The sequence below is a fragment of the Symphalangus syndactylus genome, chromosome 6 (assembly GCF_028878055.3).
Source record: "Symphalangus syndactylus isolate Jambi chromosome 6, NHGRI_mSymSyn1-v2.1_pri, whole genome shotgun sequence".
In the NCBI taxonomy this organism is placed as follows: Eukaryota; Metazoa; Chordata; class Mammalia; order Primates; family Hylobatidae; genus Symphalangus; species Symphalangus syndactylus.
The window spans coordinates 93,226,034-93,247,463 of NC_072428.2; the positions used below are offsets into that span (position 1 = coordinate 93,226,034).

Sequence of the window (21,430 nt, forward strand, 5' to 3'; positions counted from 1 at the left end):
GTTACACATATTTTTTCCCTTGACAGTACTTTATTAATTTTCATCCATATTTTACTCGACTAAAAATACAATGTATGAAAATTTGTTATCTTTAATAGTATTTTTATTCCATAAGCTACTATAACAATTTATTGATACATCTGGGATTCAGCCAGGTCTTATAATATTTAAATTTATAACCCCTGCCATGCTTAGCATTAAGTAAATCAGTATGCAAGCAGTATTTAAGGCAAAGCTTTAAGAATACTTTAAATTTCATTTGTAAATACATAGATACAAGACTGTTTCCATAGGAAGTCACAAATCCTCAAACAGAAATATGTGTGTTCTCAATGTTACCCTGATACAGAAATCAAACTTGGAAGAAATATGTTTACATTAGAAAAAGGGCTCAGTATAAGGTGAAAACTGAAAATTCCCAGTGGGCTAGACATAAACAAAAGTATTCATTCCCCAGAAGGCACATTTCTTTATAACAGTTTTTTCAAATCTACCTCCCTATTTAATGAAAGCATATTCATTAAATATGAAAATGTGCATACATTAAAAACAAGGATTTGTTTTTAATGTGCTTTAGCAGCAGTGGATTCTAAAACTATGTCTTCTTGTCCTCTCTCATTAGTTTGAATAATCACACTCCCTAGAGATCAGAGCATTGAGTCTGAAATGTCAAAATGCTAGAGAAAAGAGGGAGTAATTTTTACCCAGAAAGAAGATGCACAAATACATCTTTTCCTATGTAGGTCATGGCATATGTTGGCTTTTATAATTTGGGATTTCTCCTAATTGATGACCCACCCTATTGGGCAGTGAGGCATAGCAGTGTTCCTCAGTTATCACAGGAAACTTCACTAAAATCTTACATATTGCTATGCGTATTCACTAATTAAAGAGGAAAATGAAGTTGACTTAGAGGATAAGACTGATGAAAAGACAAGTGCAATGCATGTTAGACTTAATTGAAGAGAATGGATTTGTCTTATTTTTCAAAATTTTTCACTTTGCACATAAACCCTTCAAAATGTAGATAACATGAAAAATAAAGTGGAACCCACTCAATAAGGTGAGATTCTGTAAGCAGAGATGAAGCTTGATGTTCTTAATAATAGTGTCAGTGTAGAAAGAACGTGAGTGGTAATAAAAAATTTACAGCTTATGAAAGGGCCTAGAAAAATGAGGCAGGCCAGACGAGTGGAAATAGAACACAACAGTTTAAAGTGCTTTGAGACCCTCAGTTAAACAGTACATATGAATACAAAATAACGTTTTAAGGCCATTCATGGAGAAGAAATACTTAAGCAAGACATACCTGGCTTGCTTCATAGAGAAGAGGTAAGAAAGAGATGGATTTTCAATTCGGCGTGCAGCAGCAAGGAATATGGCTACAACAATGCTGGCTAGTATTAGGGCAACACACCTCAAAGCTAACCCACCATAAACCTAACATCTTGATTCACATCTGCTTGGAGTGAAAAAGTTTATGATCAGTCTTTTCAGGAAGGTTTATTTTATGGGGGATTTTTTTGTGCTTTAGTACCCCAAAATCACATACATTCACATACATTATATATACACACATTGCATACACATTTCCCCTTGACTGATTCGCATCTTTGTAGATAAACACTAAATTTTGATAATGATTATTTATACTTACTTATTTAGGCTATTACTCCAGTTTAAAAATCAGTGAAATAAAGTTTTCAATGTTTAGTCTCCTAACATATAATGCTTAAATTTGCAATAGGAACAATACATTATCAAAAGCATTAACGTGTATTTAGCTTTCAAATATACCTGTCTATATTAGGCAGTGATATCTTAAGAAATCATTTTCTCCTTTACATTTTCTAAAGTGCTTTAAAAACTCATTTATTCTACACATTTTTCAGAGGTAGGTCGGAATTATCCTCTTGTTGCAAATGAGGAAACAGGCACAGTGAGCATTGGTGACTTGTTTCAGGTTACACAAAAAATCCATGATGAAAGCAGGGTAAAAGTTAAGATTTAGTGGCTAACGTGGCACCACACATACACATGTGCAAATTATAGAGCACTGCCTGGGTAGCATTTGGTGTAGAAAACCTATTTTGATTATTTTGTAGGAATAAAGTGCTGAGACTGGATTAGGAATACAGAATGGGCCTCCAGTGGTATCTAATCCAACTCCCTCCCTTAGGAAGGGTCAGAATAATCAAGTGAATACAAAGTCCTTATTAGGACTAAATCTTATGTCAACTGACTTTTTTTCTCCCCCCACTGGTATTCATACTGGCTTACCAAAAGAATCATGCTTAAGGTTGATTTAATATAAAAATATAAGACATCTGAATCAGGTAAAAAAATTATAAATCTGATTGATATATTTAGAGCTAAGAGACTCTAGGAAAAAAATATGTGTAGAGAAAATTAAAAACATTTAATTCAAAGTATATGGTCGATTAACATTTTGTCTGTAAAATATTTCATTGTAGCTATATTTGTGCTTAGAAGATCTTCTAGATTTAAAAACAGAAAATGGCATAAATCATATTCTCATAGCCACACTCCTTCCCTTCCTCTGCTCAGCTAAGAAGAGGGCATTCTTTTGAGACAGGGTCTCATTTTGTCACCCAGGCTGGAGTGCAGTGGTACGATCACAGCTCACTGCAGCCTCTACCTCCTGGGCTCAAGTGATCCTCCCACCTCAGCCTCCCAAGTGCCTGTGACTACAGGTACACAACACCACCTCACCCGGCTTTTTCTTTTTTTTTTTTTTTCCGAGAGAGACAGGAGGTCACCATGTTGCCCAGGCTGATGTCAAACTCCTGGGTTCAAGTGATCCACCCACCTTGGCCTCCCAAAGTAAGAGGTCTTTTGGGAATTGTAGACGTGCAATAGAATATACTGTTCCCTCTCATCTAAAGGCTCTAGGAAAAGAATATACTGTTCTCTCTTTTAAAAATTTAAGTGAATGGTGGTCATGGGTGCATTAATGCAAAAGAACTGTACACTTAAAAATGGTTAAAATAGTAAATGTTTAAAATGGCAAATATGTATTTGTATATTTTACCACAATAGAAAAAATCAAGTCTTTAAAAATGATAGCCCCGGGCCGGGCGCGGTGGCTCACGCTTGTAATCCCAGCACTTTGGGAGGCCGAGGCGGGCGGATCACGAGGTCAGGAGATCGAGACCACGGTGAAACCCCGTCTCTACTAAAAAATACAAAAAAATTAGCCGGGCGTGGCGGCGGGCGCCTGTAGTCCCAGCTACTCGGAGAGGCTGAGGCAGGAGAATGGCGTGAACCTGGGAGGCAGAGCTTGCAGTGAGCCGAGATTGCGCCACTGCACTCCAGCCTGGGCCTGCGCGACAGAGCGAGACTCTGTCTCAAAAAAAAAAAAAAAAAAATGATAGCCCCTATGTTTTTATGCTTACCGAAATAAACCATATTTAATATTTGGCATATATGCTAATTTGATAGAGGAAGAATTGCTATGTTTATAATAAGCATGTTGGACTGAATTTCATCATTTATTATAATGTGCATATAAGAAAGACACTTGTATTTGTAGGCCTCTGAAAAAAATCTAGGTAGGTAGACAGCCTTGACTCACCTTGCCGAAGGTCCTGAAGAATGGAAAAAAGAAAAATGAGTCTTCAGTATCAGTTTTTCACCTCAGGAAATTCTAGTACCACAAAAGTATAATGCTTTAGTAAAAACATTTCCATTGCAGTGCTTATATCATGATATGAGATTTAAAATCCACATTAGCCAATTCATTATTTAAATGACCCACCCCTGAACCCCCTCATAGTGTACATGAGCTGATCATATTAGGAAGCAAGTTATTACACAAAACATAAAACATAAACTTGCAGAAGTTGTTTCCAAATGTAAAATAATCACAATATTCATGAATTTCTAAGTCTTTTCATTTGTTTTCAAACTTATATCAGATGATGCCTTTTTCATTAAGAGTGCCTGTGCTCACATTTATTAAAAGTTTTCATCATCAGTATTTAGGTATCTTGATTCTCCATGCTTCAAGACAAAAAAATCTTCAGCGTTAAGTCCATATCTCTCTAGAGCTTCATTCAGCTTCACTGGAGGCTCTAAGTAATGCTGGCCAAAGGTAGAAAGAAGAAAAATAGAAAAAGATTATACATATATTTGGGAGATTTTCCAAATAACAGTTCAAACTAAAATAACCAATAGATGCCTAGTTAGAATAAGGCCCTTTCTTTTAATTGAAGCATTAGCAAATGGGTCTATACATTTTCTAATACAGTTTTGAGTCATCAATTAAGTCAACAGAAAGGTATTTGGTTGGATAGAAACCATGCCAACACCATGTATGTCAAATTTGCTGCTATCTTTGAACATCACTGGATTGCATGCAATCATCACGGTTTCACCAAATGAAATTCCAATCTAGATGGAATCAGTGCCAAAGATGATGATATTAGAGAATTACATGTTACCAACATTTTTGAAAAATATGGAAATCAAATTATGGTGTGTGTGTGTGTGTGTGTGTGTGTGTGTACCAAATGCTAGAGCAAATTGTTTTGCTGAAGGGTTGTTATCCTCAAAAAGTCTAGTCACATACAGAAACCACAGTCTACAGAATGAAAGAAGATCCCAGAGAATATGAAGGTTGAGCTGTGCGTGGCAAAGAGGAGTCAAGATTTTGCCGAGTAATTGCTAAATGGGAGTCACCCTTTACTGAGATGTTTGAAAAGCTTGAGGGAAGATGAGAAAGTTTAATTTCAGACTTTAGTTCTAGGTACCTAATGGATATCCAAGTGGAGATGTGAAGGAGACAGTTGGATATATAAATGTGGATTACAGAAGAAAAATATCTGAGCCAGAGAGGAACAGCAGATAGGTGGTATTTGAAGCCATAAGACTGGATGTGATTCCCAAGGGAGAAACCAACTACAGAAGAGAAGAGGTCCATGGACTGACTCCTACGGCACGCACTGTTCAGAGCAAGCGGAGAGGAGGGACTAGCAACAGAGAATAAGAAGGGATAGCCAATGACGTGCAAGTAAAACCAGGTAAGTTTCCTGAGTCCTTAAATGCACAGATTTGGTAACAGTTATTGGCCACACACAGGTCATCCTTTTCCCCCTTGCTCAGTTCCAGGTTTTATGGCTATGTTTAAAGATAAACGATACCTTTCAACTGACAACTGAGTAAGTTTGGTTTTAACTGTATGTTGGTTATCCAGTATTCCTAGAGCTAACCCCTTAGTAATGGATAGTTGGTAACAAGAATTTACTTTCAGTCTATTTTATATATAAAGGAAAAAAGATCACTAATTATATTACCAATAAAATTTAACTTTATACCCTAAGTCAAGAAATTTCCCCTGAAATAATTTCCTAAATTATTTTAAGAGATTTCAAAATGATGAGCTTTTTTCCCATTGAAAAATAACTTCTTTTGTTAAATTCTCTTTCTCCAATGCTGTACAAGTCTGGGCTAACAATACACACAGAATCACCTTACATCAGTAACTTATTTGCTAAGCTATAACTTTAGTGTAGAGGGCGATGTGTGGATTTAGTGAGAATTCTGATATGTTAGAGTTGGCAGTAGACCCTCTGTCTTTAATCTGCCTAGATTTAGCAGTATCTTTCTGAGTTTCTTCACAGATCAACTCTTCGCTGTTTCAACCATCTGGAAGATAACCCTGGAGGTAGGTCTGAAAGGCTTCTGAGTGACTGAGAGCTCACAGTCCAAGCACTTTAGTCCAGAAGGGAGATAAAAATGCCCCATAACCATGGGACAAAACAACTATGTATAAAGCAAGACAGTAGATCAGAGATCAATATGAGTAAGTGGGAAAAGCAGAAGAGTCCGAGCACTCTGGATCCATTAGGGTCTAGGCAGCCAGCCACACACAACTTGTGAATTCCTGAAGGGGTCAGTTTCATGATATACAACAATAGAATATATTCAAAGTAAAGACCCTGCTTACTTGAAAGGCAATGTACATATATAATGCTTGAAATTCGTTTCCATCAAAACTAGTAATTTAAGTTTTAGTGCTTAAATATATGTAGGAAATCCACTCATCATTCCCTAGATAAATTAGATGTTGCCATATATGCAATTTTAGAGTATTGCCAAGTTAATCTGCTTATATTACATGAGGCAGCTACTATAATAGCATATATGCAAAGAGTGTTAAAGTGTTTAGAAGTCATGGGTAACTGGCTGGGTGCAGTGACTCATGCCAGTTAAGGCTGAGGCGGGCGGATCACCTGAGGTCAGGAGTTTGAGACCCGCCTGGCCAACATGGCAAAACCCCATCTCTACTAAAAATACAAAACTTGGCCAGGCATAGTGGCTGGCACCTGTAATCCCCGCTACTTGGGAGGCTGAGACAGGAGAATTGCTTGAACCTGGGCGGCAGAGGTTGCAGTGAGCTGAGATTGTGCCACTGCACTCCAGCCTGGGCAACAGAACGAGACTCCCATCTCAAAAAAAAAAAAAAAAGATTGCCGAATAGGAACAGCTCTGGTCTGCAGCTCCCAGTGAGATCGACACAGAAGGTGGGTGATTTCTGCATTTCCAACTGAGGTACCTGGTCCATCTCATTAGGGCTGGTTAGATAGTGGGTGCAGCCCAGCCCACGGAGGGTGAGGCACCCAAAGCAGGGTGGGGCACTGCCTCATCTGGGAAGCACAAGGGGTTGGGGAATTCTCTCCCCTACCCAAGGGAAGCTGTGAGAGGATGTACCGGGAGGAACAGTGCACTCCAGCCCAGTTACTGCACTTTTCCAATGGTCCTCCTAACCAGCAGACCAGGAGATTACCTCTAGTGCCTGCCCCACCAGGGCCCTGGGTTTCAAGCACAAAACTGGTTGGCAATTTCGGCAGACACCAAACTAGCTGCAGGAGTTTTGTTTTGTTTTTTCATACCCCAGTGGCACCTGTAATGCCAGCAAAACAAAACTGTTCACTCCCCTGGAAAGGGGGCTGAAGCCATGGAGCCAAGTGGTCTGGCTCAGCGGGGCCCACCCCCACAGAGCCCAGCAAGCTAAGATCCACTGGCTTGAAATTTTCGCTGCCAGCACTGCAGTCTGACCCTGACCTGGGACGCTTGAGCTTGGTAGGGGGAGGGGTGTCCGCCATTGCTGAAGCTTGAGTAGGTGGTTTTCCCCTCACAGTGTAAACAAAGACGCTGGGAAGTTCAAAGTGAGCAGAGCCCACCGCAGCTCAGCAAGGCCGCTGCAGCCAGACTGCCTCTCTAGACTTCTCTCTGGGCAGGGCATCTCTAAAAAAAAAAGGCAGCACCCCAGTCAGGGACTTATAGATAAAACTCCCATCTCCCTGGGACAGAGCAACTGGGAGAAGGGGTGCTGCGGGTGCAGTTTCAGCAGACTTAAACGTCCCTGCCTGACAGCTCTGAAAAGAGCAGTGGTTCTCCCAGCACAGTGTTCGAGCTCTGATAAGGGACAGACTGCCTCCTCAAGTGGGTCCCTGACCCCTGTGTATCCTGGCTGGGAGACACCTCATACAGGAGACCTCTGGCTGGCATCTGACAGGTGCCCTTCTGGGACAAAGCTTGCAGAGGAAGAAACAGGCAGCAATCTTTGCTGTTCTGCAGCCTTCGCTGTTGATACCCAGGGAAACAGGGTCTGGAGTGGACCTTCAGCAAACTCCAGCAGACCTGCAGCACAGGGGCCTGTAAGAAGGAAAACTAACAAACAGAAAGGAACAGTATCAGCATCAACAAAAAGGACGTCCACTCATAGAGCCCATCTGAAGGTCACCAACATCAAAGACCAAAGGTAGACAAATCCACAAAGATGGGAAGAAACCAGCACAAAAAGGCTGAAAACTCCAAAAACCAGAACACCTCCTCTCCTTCAAAGGATCACAACTCCTCACCAGCAAGGGAAGAAAACGACAGAGAATGAGTTTGATGAATTGACAGAAATAGGCTTCAGAAGGTGGGTAATAACAAACCCCTCCGAGCTAAAGGAGCATATTCTAACCCAATGCAAGGAAGCTAAGAACCTTGAAAAAAGGTTAGACGGATTGCTAACTAGAATAACCAGTTTAGAGAAGAACATAAATGACCTGATGGAGCTGAAAAACACAGCAAGAGAACTTCATTAAGCATACACAGTATCAATAGCTGAATCGATCAAGCAGAAGAAAGGATATCAGAGATTGAAGATCAACTCAATGAATTAAAGCAAGAAGACAAGATTAGAGAAAAAAGAGTGAAAAGAAATGAACAAAGACTCCAAGAAATATGGGACTATGTGAAAAGACCAAATCTACACTTGATTGGTGTACCTGAAAGTGATGGGGAGAATGAAACCAAGTTGGAAAACACTCTTCAGAATATTATCCAGGAGAACTTCCCCAACCTAGCAAGGCAGGCCAACATTCAAATTCAGGAAATACAGAGAACACAAAGATACTCCTCAAGAAGAGCAACCTCAAGACACATAATCATCAGATTCATAAAGCATGAAATGAAGGAACAAATGTAAAGGGCAACCAGAGAGAAACTTCAGGTTACCCATAAAGGGAAGCCCATCAGACTAACACCAGATCTCTCAGCAGAAACTCTACAAGCCCAGAAGAGAGTAGGGACTAATATTCAACATTCTTTTTTTTTTTTTTTTTTTTTTTTTTGAGATGGAGTCTCGCTCTGTCACCCAGGCTGGAGTGCAGTAGTGCAATCTCAGCTCACTGCAACCTCCACCTCCCGGGTTCAAGCAGTTCTCCAGCCTCAGCCTCCTGAGTAGCTGGGATCACAGGCATGCACCACAACGCCCAGTTAATTTTTGCATTTTTAGTAGAGACGGGGTTTCACCATGTTGGTCAGGCTGGTCTCGAACTCCTGACCTCATGATCTGCCTGCCTCAGCCTCCCAAAGTGCTGGGATTACAGGCCTGAGCCACCAGGCCCAGCTCAACATTCTTAAAAGAATTTTCAACCCAGAATTTCATATACAGACAAACTAAGCTTCAAAGCAAAGGCGAAATAAAATCCTTTACAGACAAGCAAATGCTGAGAGATTTTTGTCACTGCCTTACAAGAGCTCCTGAAATAAACACTAAACATGGAAAGGAACAAGCAGTATAAGCCACTGCAAAAACATACCAAATTGCAAAGATCATCAACACTATGAATAAACTGCATTAACTAACAAGCAAAATAACCAGCTAGCATCATAATGACAGGATCAAATTCACACATAACAATATTAACCTTAAATGTAAATGGGTTAATGCCCCAATTAAAAGACACAGACTGGCAAATTGGATAAAGAGTCAAGACCCATCAGTGTGCTGTATTCAGGAGACCCATCTCGTGAAAAGACACACATAGGCTCAAAATAAAGGGATGGAGGAATATTTACCAAGCAAATGGAAAGCAAAAAAAAGCAGGGGTTGTAATCCTAGTCTCTGATAAAACAGACTTTAAACCAATAAAGATCAAAAGAGACAAAGAAGGGCATTACATAATGGTAAAGGGATCAATGCAACAAGAGCTAACTATCCTAAATATATATGCACCCAATACAGGAGCACCCAGATTCATAAAGCAAGTTCTTAGGAGACCTACAAAGAGACTTAGACTCTGATACAATAATAGTGGAAGACTTTAACACTGCACTGTCAATATTAGACAGATCAACGAGACAGAAAATTAACAAGGATATCCAGGAATTGAGCTCAGCTCTGGACCAAGCAGACCTAACAGACATCTACAGAACTCTCCACCCCCAAATCAACAGAATATACATTCTTCTCAGATCCACATCACGCTTATTCTAAAACTGACCACATAATTGGAAGTAAAACACTCCTCATCAAATGCAAAAGAAAGGAAATCATAACAGTCTGTCAGACCACAGTGCAATCAAATTAGAACTCAGGATTAAGAAACTCACTCAAAACCACACAACTGCATGGAAACTGAAAAACCTGCTCCTGAACAACCTGCTCCTGAATGACTATGAGTAAATAACGAAATTAAGGCAGAAATAAAGATGTTCTTTGAAACCAATGAGGACAAAGACACAATGTACCAGAATCTCTGGGACACATTTAAAGCAGTGTGTACAGGGAAATTTATAGTATCAAATGCCCACAAGAGAAAGTGAGAAAGATCTAAAATTGACACCCTAACATCCAACTAAACTAGAGAAGCAAGAGCAAACAAACTCAAAAGCGAGCAGAAGACAAGAAATAACTAAGATCAGAGCAGAACTGAAGGAGATAGAGACACGAAAAATCCTCCAAAAAATCAATGAATCCAGGAGCTGGATTCATTAGCCAGACTAATGAAGAACAAAAGAGAGAAGAATCAAATAGATGCAATAAAAAATGATACAGGAGATATCACCACTGATCCCACAGAAATACAAACTACCATCAGAGAATACTATCAACACCTCTACGCAAATAAAGTAGAAAATCTAGAAGAAATGGATAAATTCCTGGACACATACACCATCCTAAGACTAAACCAGGAAGAAGTCAAATTCCTGAATAGGCCAATAACAAGTTCTGAAATTAAGGCAGCAATTAATAGCCTACCAACCAAAAAAAGTCCAGGACCAGACAGATTCACAGCCAAATTCTACCAGAGGTACAACGAGGAGCTGATACCATTCCTTCTAAAACTATTCCAAACAATAGAAAAAGAGGGAATCCTCCCTAACTCGTTTTATGAGGCCAGCATCATCCTGATAACACATCCTGATACCAAAACCTGGCAGAGATACCAAAACCTGGCAGAGAGACACACACACAAAAAAGAGAGAATTTCAGGCCGATATCCCTGATGAACATCGATGCAAAAATCCTCAATAATGGCAAACCGAACCCAGCAGCACATCAAAAAGCTTATCCACCAGGATCAAGTCAGCTTCATCCCTGGGATGCAAGGCTGGTTCAACATGAACAAATCAATAAACGTAATCCATCACATAAACAGAACCAATGAGAAAAACCACATGATTGTCTCAATAGAAGCAGAAAAGGCCTTGACAAAATTCAACAGCCCTTCAAGTTATTCAATAAGCTAGGTATTAATGGAACATATCTCAAAATAATAAGAGCTATTTATGACAAACCCACAACCAATATCGTACTAAATGGGCAAAAACTGGAAGCATTCCCTTTGAAAACTGGCAAAAGACAAGGATGCCCTCTCTCACCACTCCTATTCAACATAGTATTGGAAGTTCTGGCCAGGGCAATCAGGCAAGAGAAAGAAATAAAGGGTATTCAATTAGGAAAAGAGGAAGTCAAATTGTCTCTGTTTGCAGATGACATAATTGTATATTTAGAAAAACCCATCGTCTCAACCCAAAATCTCCTTAAGCTGATAAGCAACTTCAGCAAAGTCTTAGGATACAAAAATCAATGTATCACAAACATTCCTATACAGAATCAAAAATCACAAGCATTCTTATACACCAATAACAGACAAAGAGTCAAATCATGAGTGACTCCCATTCTCAATTGCTACAAAGAGAATAAAATACCTAGGAATACAACTTACAAGGGATGTGAAGGACCTCTTCAAGAAGAACTACAAACCACTGCTCAAGGAAATAAGAGAGGACACAAACAAATGGAAAAACATTCCATGCTCATGGATGGGAAGAATATTGTGAAAATGGTCATACTGCCCAAAGTAATTTATAGATTCAATGCTACCCCCATCAAGCTAACATTGACTTTCTTCACAGAACTGGAAAAAACTACTTTAAATTTCATATGGAACAAAAAAAGAGCCCACATAGCCAAGACAATCCTAAGCAAAAAGAACAAAGCTGGTGGCATCATGCTACCTGACTTCAAACTATACTACAAGGCTACAGTAACAAAAACAGCATGGTACTGGTACCAAAACAGATATATAGACGAATGGAACAGAACAGAGGCCTCAGAAATAACACCACACATTTGCAACCATCTGATCTTTGACAAACCTGACAAATACAAGAAATGGGGAAAGGATTCCCTATTTAATAAATGGTGTTCAGAAAACTGGCTAGCCATATGCAGAGAGCTGGAACTGGATCCCTTCCTTACACCTTATACAAAAATTAACTCAAGATGGATTAAAGACTTAAATGTTAAGACCTAAAACCATAAAAACCCTAGAAGAAAACCCAGGCAATACCATTCAGGATATCGGCATGGGCAAAGGCTTCATGACTAAAATACCAAAAGCAATGGCAACAAAAGCCAAAATAGACAAATGGGATCTAATTAAACTAAAGAGCTTCTGCACAGCAAAACAAACTATCAGCAGAATGAACAGGCAGCCTACAGAATGGGAGAAAATTTTTGCAATCTATCCATCTGACAAAGGGCCAATAACCAAAATCTACAAAGAACTTAAACAAATTTACAAGAAAAAAACAACCCCATCAAAAAGTGGGCTAAGGATATGAACAGACACTTCTCAAAAGAAGACATTTATGCAGCCAAAAAACATACGAAAAAAAAAAAGCTCATCATCACTGGTCATTAGAGAAATGCAAATCAAACCCATATTGAGATACCATCTTATGCCAGTTAGAATAGTGATCATTAAAAAGTCAGGAAACAACAGATGCTAGAGTAGATGTGGAGAAATAGGAATGCTTTTACGCTGTTGGTAGGAGTGTAAATTAGTTCAACCATTGTGGAAGACACTGTGGCGATTCCTCTAGGATCTGGAACCAGAAATACCATTTGACGCAACAATCCCATCACTGGGTATATACCCAAAGGATTATAAATCATTCTACTATAAAGACTCATGCCCACGTATGTTTACTGAGGCACTGTTCACAATAGCAAAGACTTGGAACCAACCCAAATGCCCATCAGTGATAGACTGGATAAAGAAAATGTGGCACATATACATCATGGAATACTATGCAGCCATAAAAAAGGATGAGTTCATGTCCTTTGCAGGGACATGGATGAAGCTGAAAACCATCATTCTCAGCAAACTAACACAAGAACAGAAAACCAAACACCACATGTTCTCACTCATAAGTCGGAGTTGAACAATGAGAACACATGGACACAGAGAGGGGACCATCACACACTGGGGCCTGTCAGGGGGTGGGGGGCTAGGGGAGGGATAGCATTAGGAGAAATACCTAATGTAGATGACGGGTTGATGGGTGCAGCAAACCACCATGGCACGTGTATACCTATGTAACAAATCTGTATGTTCTGCACGTGTATCCCAGAACTTAAAGTATAATTAAAAAAAAAAAAAGTAATGGGTAACATATCCTCTCTGAAGATTATATCTGCTTTATAATTCAACTAACTCATAGTTATGAGGTTTATTCAACATCAAAACATGAACAAATTCCAAATTGCTGAAAGCTAAATGAGTTTTTATTAACATTCTCATTAAGAAATAAAGATGGAGGTTAGGTTTATAACAGGAATAATTCTCGAAGGCTGAATAACACAATAATTCTCGAAGACAGGTTTTTTAATCCTCTCTCATCTTCCCCATCTCAGTAAAGAGCACAACTGTCTAACCAGCTATTGAAGCTAAAAATCTAGGAGTCAACCTTGATTCCTTTCTTTGCATAGGCTTAATAAAATACCATTACTTCATCGAAGTCACATATATATGGAACATACATATGGAATATGTGCATACATGCACACATACATAGATGGAATAAGAAATTGTCACTAAATATAGTGGTATGGCATTGGAAACCAGTCTCAAACTTCTCCCTTCTCCAAATACACACCCACACACCCACATTTATATTCTCATTTATCCTCCCCCCAACCCTATGGTTAGTCATTATTCTATTCCTTCTCCCAACAGTGGCTAAGAATTGCTGCATTGTGGCTCAGTGTTGCTGCCTCATGGCATGGGAATTTTGATTAGGGAGTGGGGGAGTGGGGGAATCGGCAGGCAGTGTACTAGGTAATTTTGGAACACACTGCCTCTTTGGGAGAGGGCAGGCCATAAATGAGACAGAGAAGTAACTAAAACCACAAGAAAACACTGGGTTCCTGCAGAGAGGCTCTGGGATGTGGAAGATGCCACAGAAAGTAAAGAAGCCAAGTCCTAACCACACTTTTTTTTTTTAAAGACAGAGTCTCACTTTTTTTTTTTTTCGACACAGAGTTTTGCTCTTTCACCCAGGATGGTAGGAAGTGCCGCAATCTCGGCTCACTGCAACCTCTGTCTCCCAGGTTCAAGTTATTCTCCTGCCTCAGCCTCCCGAGTAGCTGGGATTATAGGTGACTGCCACCACGCCCGGCTAATTTTAGTAGAGATGGGTTTTCATCATGTTGGACAGGCTGGTCTCAAACTCCTGACCTCAGGTGATCCACCCGCCTCAGACTCCCAAAGTGCTGGCATTACAGGTGTGAGCCACAGGTGCCCAGCCAAATCTCACTCTTTTGCCCAGGCTGGAGTACAGTGGCACGATCTCGACTTACTGCAACCTCCACTTCCCGGGTTCAAGCGGTTCTCCTGCCTCAGCCTCCCGAGTAGCTGGGATTACAGGCATGCACCACCAAGCCTGGCTAATTTTTTTTGTATTTTTAGTAGAGATGGGGTTTCACCATGTTGGCCAGGCTGGTCTCGAACTCCTGACCTCAAGTGATCCACCTGCCTCAGCCTCCCAAAGTGCTGGGATTACAGGTGTGAGCCACTGCACTGGGCCTAACCATACATTTCTAAGTTTTGTTTAGAGAAGACCTTGGATCCAGGAAAGGAGAGAAAGTTTTATACTATCCTCTGCTTGATCCCAGAACCCAGGCTAGTGGCAGAGTTCTAGGGTCCATCTGCCTTAAGGAAAAATTAGCTCTTCTGTTTTAATCTAGGAATAAAAACACATTTATCCCATGCCTGGCACATAGCAGACACCGAGTCAATGTTTACTGAACGTATTTCTAGAAAGTTCCACACTAGCCTTCTCCCTATTGCCCTCCACTCTCCTGCTGAACTGATTCAAGTATTCCCCACACTAGCTGCCTCCAAGCCCATGCTCTGCCCTTTCCTCCTCTGAAAATGCCTTCCTCACTGCCCTCTCAGAGCCAAGTTCAAATGTCACTTATTCCATCAAGCCCTCTCTGACCCCTGCCATCAGCAAACATCCTGATTCTGAGACCATCTCATCTGTTCCACATTACAGCACTTTACCCTTCTAACATCTGCATCACATACATGACTTCTATCTTCTGCTAGCATGAGAGCCTGCTTGAGGGGTGAGATATGATGGCTTGCTTTTCTATTCTCCAGACCACATACAGATTTTTGGTTATACAAATACAAGCTTTACTAACTTCAGAAATAAGCCAAAAGAAAACACAATGAGGTTTTTTTTTTTTCTGACTGTATATGTGTGTATTGTTCTACTAATTAGTATGATTTACCACCCTAATTCATGCAGTGACTGTGATGACTGTGCAGTATCTGATTCCAGAGTCTTGGGTCTGAAAACTAAGGAACGGTGATGCCTGAATCCTATCATTGGTCAAACACACAAAGTTATTTTTATCGCAATCAAACTTACCTCATTTGCTAAGGCAAAAGTTCCCCAGTGAATTGCCATAGATTTCTTTGTTTGGACATCAATGTGAATCCTTACAGCTTCTTCTGGGTCTACATGCTGGTATTTCATAAACCACCTGATGAAACATAGCAATTTCTTAATTCTGACCTTTGAGATATACACTAAATTCTAAAATCTGTTTCACTTAACCAAACTTTAAGATTCTGTGCAGGACTATGGATGTTGAGAATTAAGAACCACTGGGATAAAACATGCAATTTTGGGGAGCTGCCCAGCTGCCAGCTAGAAACCAAGTCTGAAGGCCAGGTCAAGGCTAGATTGTAAAATTCTGCACAGGAGTAAGTCACAGGAGGCAAAACCATCTCCTTTAGTACACTTTCTGTTGAAAAATAAAACAAGTGAAATTCTTTTTTGTACAAATTGCTATAAAATAATTCTCAAGCAAACTCCCCTCTGAATAGTGAGATTTTTGTTCCATGTATATTTTGATTTTACTAGATCAATCTGAAGATACAACTTACTGATGATGCAGGGGAGGCAAGCCCCAAAATTGAGGCTTAGCCCAGGAGGGTTTTTGGCCTCACAAACGAAATAATTATAATTCAAGGGCAAGCCAGTGGCGTTGGCTAGCAATTTTTATTAAATGATACTGCTCCTTGCAGAGCAGTGCTAAGTTATAGGCAGTAAGTGCACTCAGAGTTGGCAACATATGAGGGGTTGGCAACTGTATTTACACTCACTTATACCCACTTTTAATTATATGTAAATTCGGGAATGGGTTAATGCAAATTGAAGGGCAGATTATTTAGAACTTTATAGGAATAGGGTGGTAACTTCTTGGTCATTGCCATGGAAAGGGGCAGTAACTTCTAGGTTGTTGCCATGGCATTTGTAAACTGTCATGGTGATGGTGGGAGTGTCTTAGGCTAATGAGCAATGAGGGCAGCGAGGGATCACTTTTGTCACCATCTGCTGATTTTTGCCAGTTTTTTCTTTTTCTTTTTTTTTTTCTGAGATTGAGTCTCACTCTATCGCCCAGGCTAGAGTGCAGTGCTGCGATCCCAGCTCATTGTAACCTCCGCCTCCTGGGTTCAAGCGATTCTCCTGCCTCAACCTCCCAAGTAGCTGGGACTATAGGCACGTGCCACCTCTCCCGGCTAATTTTTGTATTTTTAGTAGAGAAGGGGGTTTCACCGTGATAGCCAGGATGGTACCGATCTCCTGACCTTGTGATCCACCCGCCTCCACGTCCCAAAGTGCTGGGATCACAGGCGTGAGCCACTGCGCCCAGCTGCCAGTTTTTTTACTGTATCAATTGAGACTGGGAAATAAGTCCTGCCTCACTGTTACTTTTAACAGTAGATATTTTACAGTCCTGGATATGAATCAAAGAAACTGAATAATTGGTAAAGAAATAAAAACCAAAGCTCCAGTTACAAAAGAATTTGTATGTCCTGCTGATACAAATTTGTAAAAACTTGCTAAAGCAAAAATAAACAAAAACTAATACATAAAATTTAAAGACCAGGAGCCAAATATCCAATTACTATTCAAGAAATTTTATTTAATCATAAAACTGAACAATGAGGTGTTCGGTTTGGCAAGAAGATCAGATGAATGTGTAAATGATTAAGGAAATAATGAAAGGCTGCCTAATGTCTTGGGAAGAGCAAGGGCTCAGGAGGCAGAAGGCTTGGGTGTGAATCCCAGCTCTTGCAGTTCTTAGAATGCCTTTGGAAAGTCTGTTCAAATTCTCTGAGCTTCTATTTCTTTGCCTGTGAAATATAAATTTACCCCATTATGTGAGGGTATTGTGAGGATTAAACAAGACAAGGCTTAGGAAAGCATAGAGAACATCATCTACTTTCATAGAATTCTCCCAAAAGAGTAAACAAAACCAACACTTTCAGAAGAAAGATGTATTATTCCTGATATAAAGGAGAAAGTGTACTGTCTACAAGCAAATCCTTTGCCTTCCAAGCCATCAGTTTCAAGGAGGAAAAACAACACTGTGTTCACATTATTTACATCCTAGTCTGCCAGAGACAACTAACACTACAGTGAAGACCAACAGACATGGATTCAGCACAGGAGCTTCCACACTTTACAGAAGACATCATGGAGAAGTTTATCTATCTGCAACAGATATTTACTGTTAGGAGTTGCTGGGTCCTAGAGAAGGCTGAAAACAAAGCCACTGTGTTCTCCTCAACAGCAAATGAGAGCAGCACTGTTCTGCCATATCTCCTGACTCTTGGAATTCAGGGAAAGATGAAAATGGTTTTTGGTGTTTCTCTCTTGATTTTTTTAAAATCCTAGTGCAAATCAAAGGGATAGATATGTTCCTTTCCACCTGAAACAGATTTAAATTTTTTACTGTGATATAACAATTAAAATAAAAACTTAAAATCTTAACTGACTTGGATAGAATACCTGGTGACAGGAGATTCCCTAAAGTAAGAATGAAACATTCCAAGCATATTATTGCAAGTTGTTTTCGGTGTAAACATCTTAAATTTATAGAGCACTCTCAAGCGTTATTCAATATCTTATTTCTAAAGCCGTTAATAGTGACCGAAGAAACAGACTACACATTAGAGGCTACCACAGTTTAACTCTCTTAGGGCAAATAATAGCCTCCTTGTCTTTTTCCCATCTTAGTTGTTTCCTGTTTGCCTGCAATGCAAGCAGGAAAGGGGGATTATGTGAGTAAATTTGGTTGTACACATTTTATCATCACAAATATATGTGACAAATTTATATATTACTACATATGAAAACTTATTTTCATAACAATAAATAAAAGATGTTCTAATCTATTAAGAACATACATCAGGCCAGGCATGGTGGCTCATGCCTGTAATCCTACCACTTTGGGAGGCCAAGACAGGCAGATCACTTGAGGTCAGGAGTTCGAAACCAGTCTAGCCAACATGGTGAAACCCTGTCTCTACTAAAAACACACATAAAAAAAACTAGCCAGGCATGATGGCAGGCGCCTGTAGTCCCAGCTACTTGGGAGGTTGAGGCAGGAGAATCACTTGAACCCAGAGACGGAGGTTGCAGTGAGCCGAGATCGCGCCACTGCACTCCAACCTGGGCAACAGAGTGAGACTCCATCTCAAACAACCAACCAAAAAAGGAACATACATGGAGTAAAGACCAATTTTATGTTACAAATATAAAACTGATTTGTAACAGTTCTAAAAATATATAAGTTGACAGGTTTTGAGAGGTTTCATTAGAATTATAACTACTTAATTAGAAAAGTAAAATTCAAGCGCCAATACTGATTTGTAATCATTTTAATAATTATCCAGAACCAAAAAAGGGTAAAAATATCTAGCCCCTCCAAATAAGGAAACTAGCAAAAAACAAAAAGGGATAAATAAGCATTAGTAAATAAAAATAGGGACAAAATGGTTTTAGTGAATGTAAAAATTTAGCAAATAACAAAATCAGATGAAAACAAAGGATTAGATTCATTCAACTCATCTATGTATTAGAGAAATACTTGTTCTTCCACTTATGGAATTACCTAAACAAAATGTTTTTGTATGTATCTGTCCATGTACTATAGAATAAAATATTTTTAAAATTATCCATTGCTTTGTTACTATTAGTGTTTTGTTTTCTCTTTATTTGCACATATAAACCAGAGTTGACTGAAATCTAACTTAATTCTTTGAAATCACTTCTCTTTTCCCTAAACAGATAATATTAAGGAAAACAAAGACAGTGGATGAGTCTCCTAGGTGTCCAATGAGAGTGTGACCTTTCGCTGCTCTGAAATAGGTCATTAGTATGTCAAGGTTGGAGGATGAGTGGTGAGTAGTACAACATCATGACCAGATTAACTTCACCAGCGAAGTTAAACTTCCCTGAAATAAAACCCTCACCAGGGACTAATGCTATAGGCCAACTCCTTGCTTTTTCTCTTTGCTAAACGTAGGAGAGCTACAGGACAGGGGATTGGGGCACTCAAGTTATGGAGCAAAAAGTGGTTATATAAAGAAAGTATTCTCCATGTGAAAGAACAAGAGTAGGTTTTATTACTGGCTGACCAGTTTAGTTGAATGGTATGTGAACTTTTGGCTAGGTATAGTAATTCTTTAAACCTTGATCCCTTTCTTATGGTAACATCATCCCTGATTTCGAGTAATTTTTTTAACTCATACGACTATAATTAAAATATTTTAATTCTCACCACAAAAACCTAAGTGTGTGAGACAATGCACATGTAAAATAGTTTGATTTAGTCATTCCACAATGCATACATATATCAAAACATGTTGCACACCATATACACAATTTTTACTTGTCAATTTAAAAAATATTTAATTTAAAATATTTAAAAATAAAATCTAATTGAATCTGACCTACCAAACCCCAATCATGTATAACAAAGTCCACCATCAAAATCACAAATTACAGTGTCACAAAAATCATAAGTGCTTTACTTTTAAATTCAGTTAACTTATCATGTAGCAGGAATGTTTTCTTTGGAATTCCACATACCTTGGTTCATAAGCTCCGATGGGAATAGCTGCAAGGTCAAAAGGTCCAAATCTTTTTCCTATCTCTTCAAAAGCAGGGCAATAACCAGTATCTCCTGCAAAAAAAAATCGATTCCAAGGCCCCAAGACAGACCAGCTGCCCCAAAGCACCTTGTTGTCATCCATTAGAGTCCTTTTACACCAGTGCTGGGAAGGTGTAAAGACAAAGGTGACCTTATCATGTCCGGGGACACAATTCTCCTCCCACCAGTCCAACTCAATCACATTCTCACAGCCACATTTTTGCATCCAGTCAAGGAGACCCAAAGGCACAAACCATCTCAACTCATTACCAAATCGCTCATTCAAAGCAATGACAGAATTGTAGTCCAGATGGTCATAGTGGTTGTGACTGATAAGGACTGCATCTATTGGAGGGAGTTCACTTATTGTGCACGGGGAACGACGAAATCGCTTTGGACCCATGTACTGCGATGGTGAAGCACGAGAGCTAAAGATGGGATCCGTGAGAAATATGAGCTCATCCATTTCCACCATTACTGTGGCATGTCCCAGCCATGTGACTCTTAAGCCAGCTTCCTTCACTCCAGCTTCTTCAGGGTTAGTGATAAAATATGGCTTAAGCACTGGGAGTTCTTTGTCAAGTTCCTTTATGTATAAAGAAAGCAAGACAAAAGAGTAGTTAGAAAAAAAAGTATTATATCATCATAGTCCACATTTTGACCTAAATAATGGCAAGGAGAGCTATTTTCAGAGAACTAAAGTCATTCAATAAACTTGCTACACTTTTGCTTTTTTCTTGAAAATGCATACTTCTTTCTGAATCTGACTTAATAATCATGATAATATGGTAATCTTCTTCCTCCCAAATGCAAAAGAGAAAATTAAATTTAAAACTTTTGAGTGCTGCTAAATGTATTAATTTTTTAAAGGCTCTCTTCAGTAGTGCCAGAAGTAGACTGGCCCAGATGCAGCCATTTTTCTATTGCCATTCTACTCAGCTGATGTATTTGCTGCTAAAAACTGCCTTAAAAGCAGGTCAGTCCCTGGAAATAGTAAAGAAAGCTTATGACCATTTATTTGTAGCTCTTGGCTCTCAGACATGAATCATGAATCTGATATATATATATATATATATATATATTTTTTTTTTTTTTTTTTCTTTTTTGTCTGAGACAAGCTCTCGCTCTGTTACCCAGGCTGGGGTGCAGTGGCATAATCAGAGCTCTCTACAGCCACAACCTCCCAGGGTCAAGTGATCATCCCACCTCAACCTCTCAGCTGGGATCACAGGCACGCAGCACTACCACATCCAGCTAATTTTTTATTTTTTGTAGAGATAGGGTCTCATTATGTTGCCCAGATTGGTCTTGAACTCCTGGGCT

General features: G+C 39.5%; 1 protein-coding gene across 16 annotated transcripts in view; it reads right to left on the reverse strand.

The window, feature by feature from the left end:
- Positions 1-8: 8 nt before the first annotated feature.
- The window catches only part of NAPEPLD (N-acyl phosphatidylethanolamine phospholipase D), a 52,256-nt gene continuing 30,834 nt past the window's right edge, over positions 9-21,430 (reverse strand). For 12 of the 16 annotated variants that reach the window (XM_063641551.1, XM_063641553.1, XM_055283489.2 and 9 more), the window contains 3 exons: positions 20,047-20,693; positions 15,529-15,643; positions 9-4,104 (listed from right to left, as the gene is read on the reverse strand). In XM_063641551.1, coding sequence (XP_063497621.1) covers positions 3,979-4,104; positions 15,529-15,643; positions 20,047-20,693 — 888 coding nt within the window. In that variant the 3' untranslated portion in view covers positions 9-3,978. Of the gene's footprint in view, positions 4,105-15,528; positions 15,644-17,066; positions 17,304-20,046; positions 20,694-21,430 lie in introns of those variants that run through there. The other 4 variants (XM_055283490.2, XM_063641556.1, XM_055283502.2 and 1 more) reach the window with 3 other exon arrangements.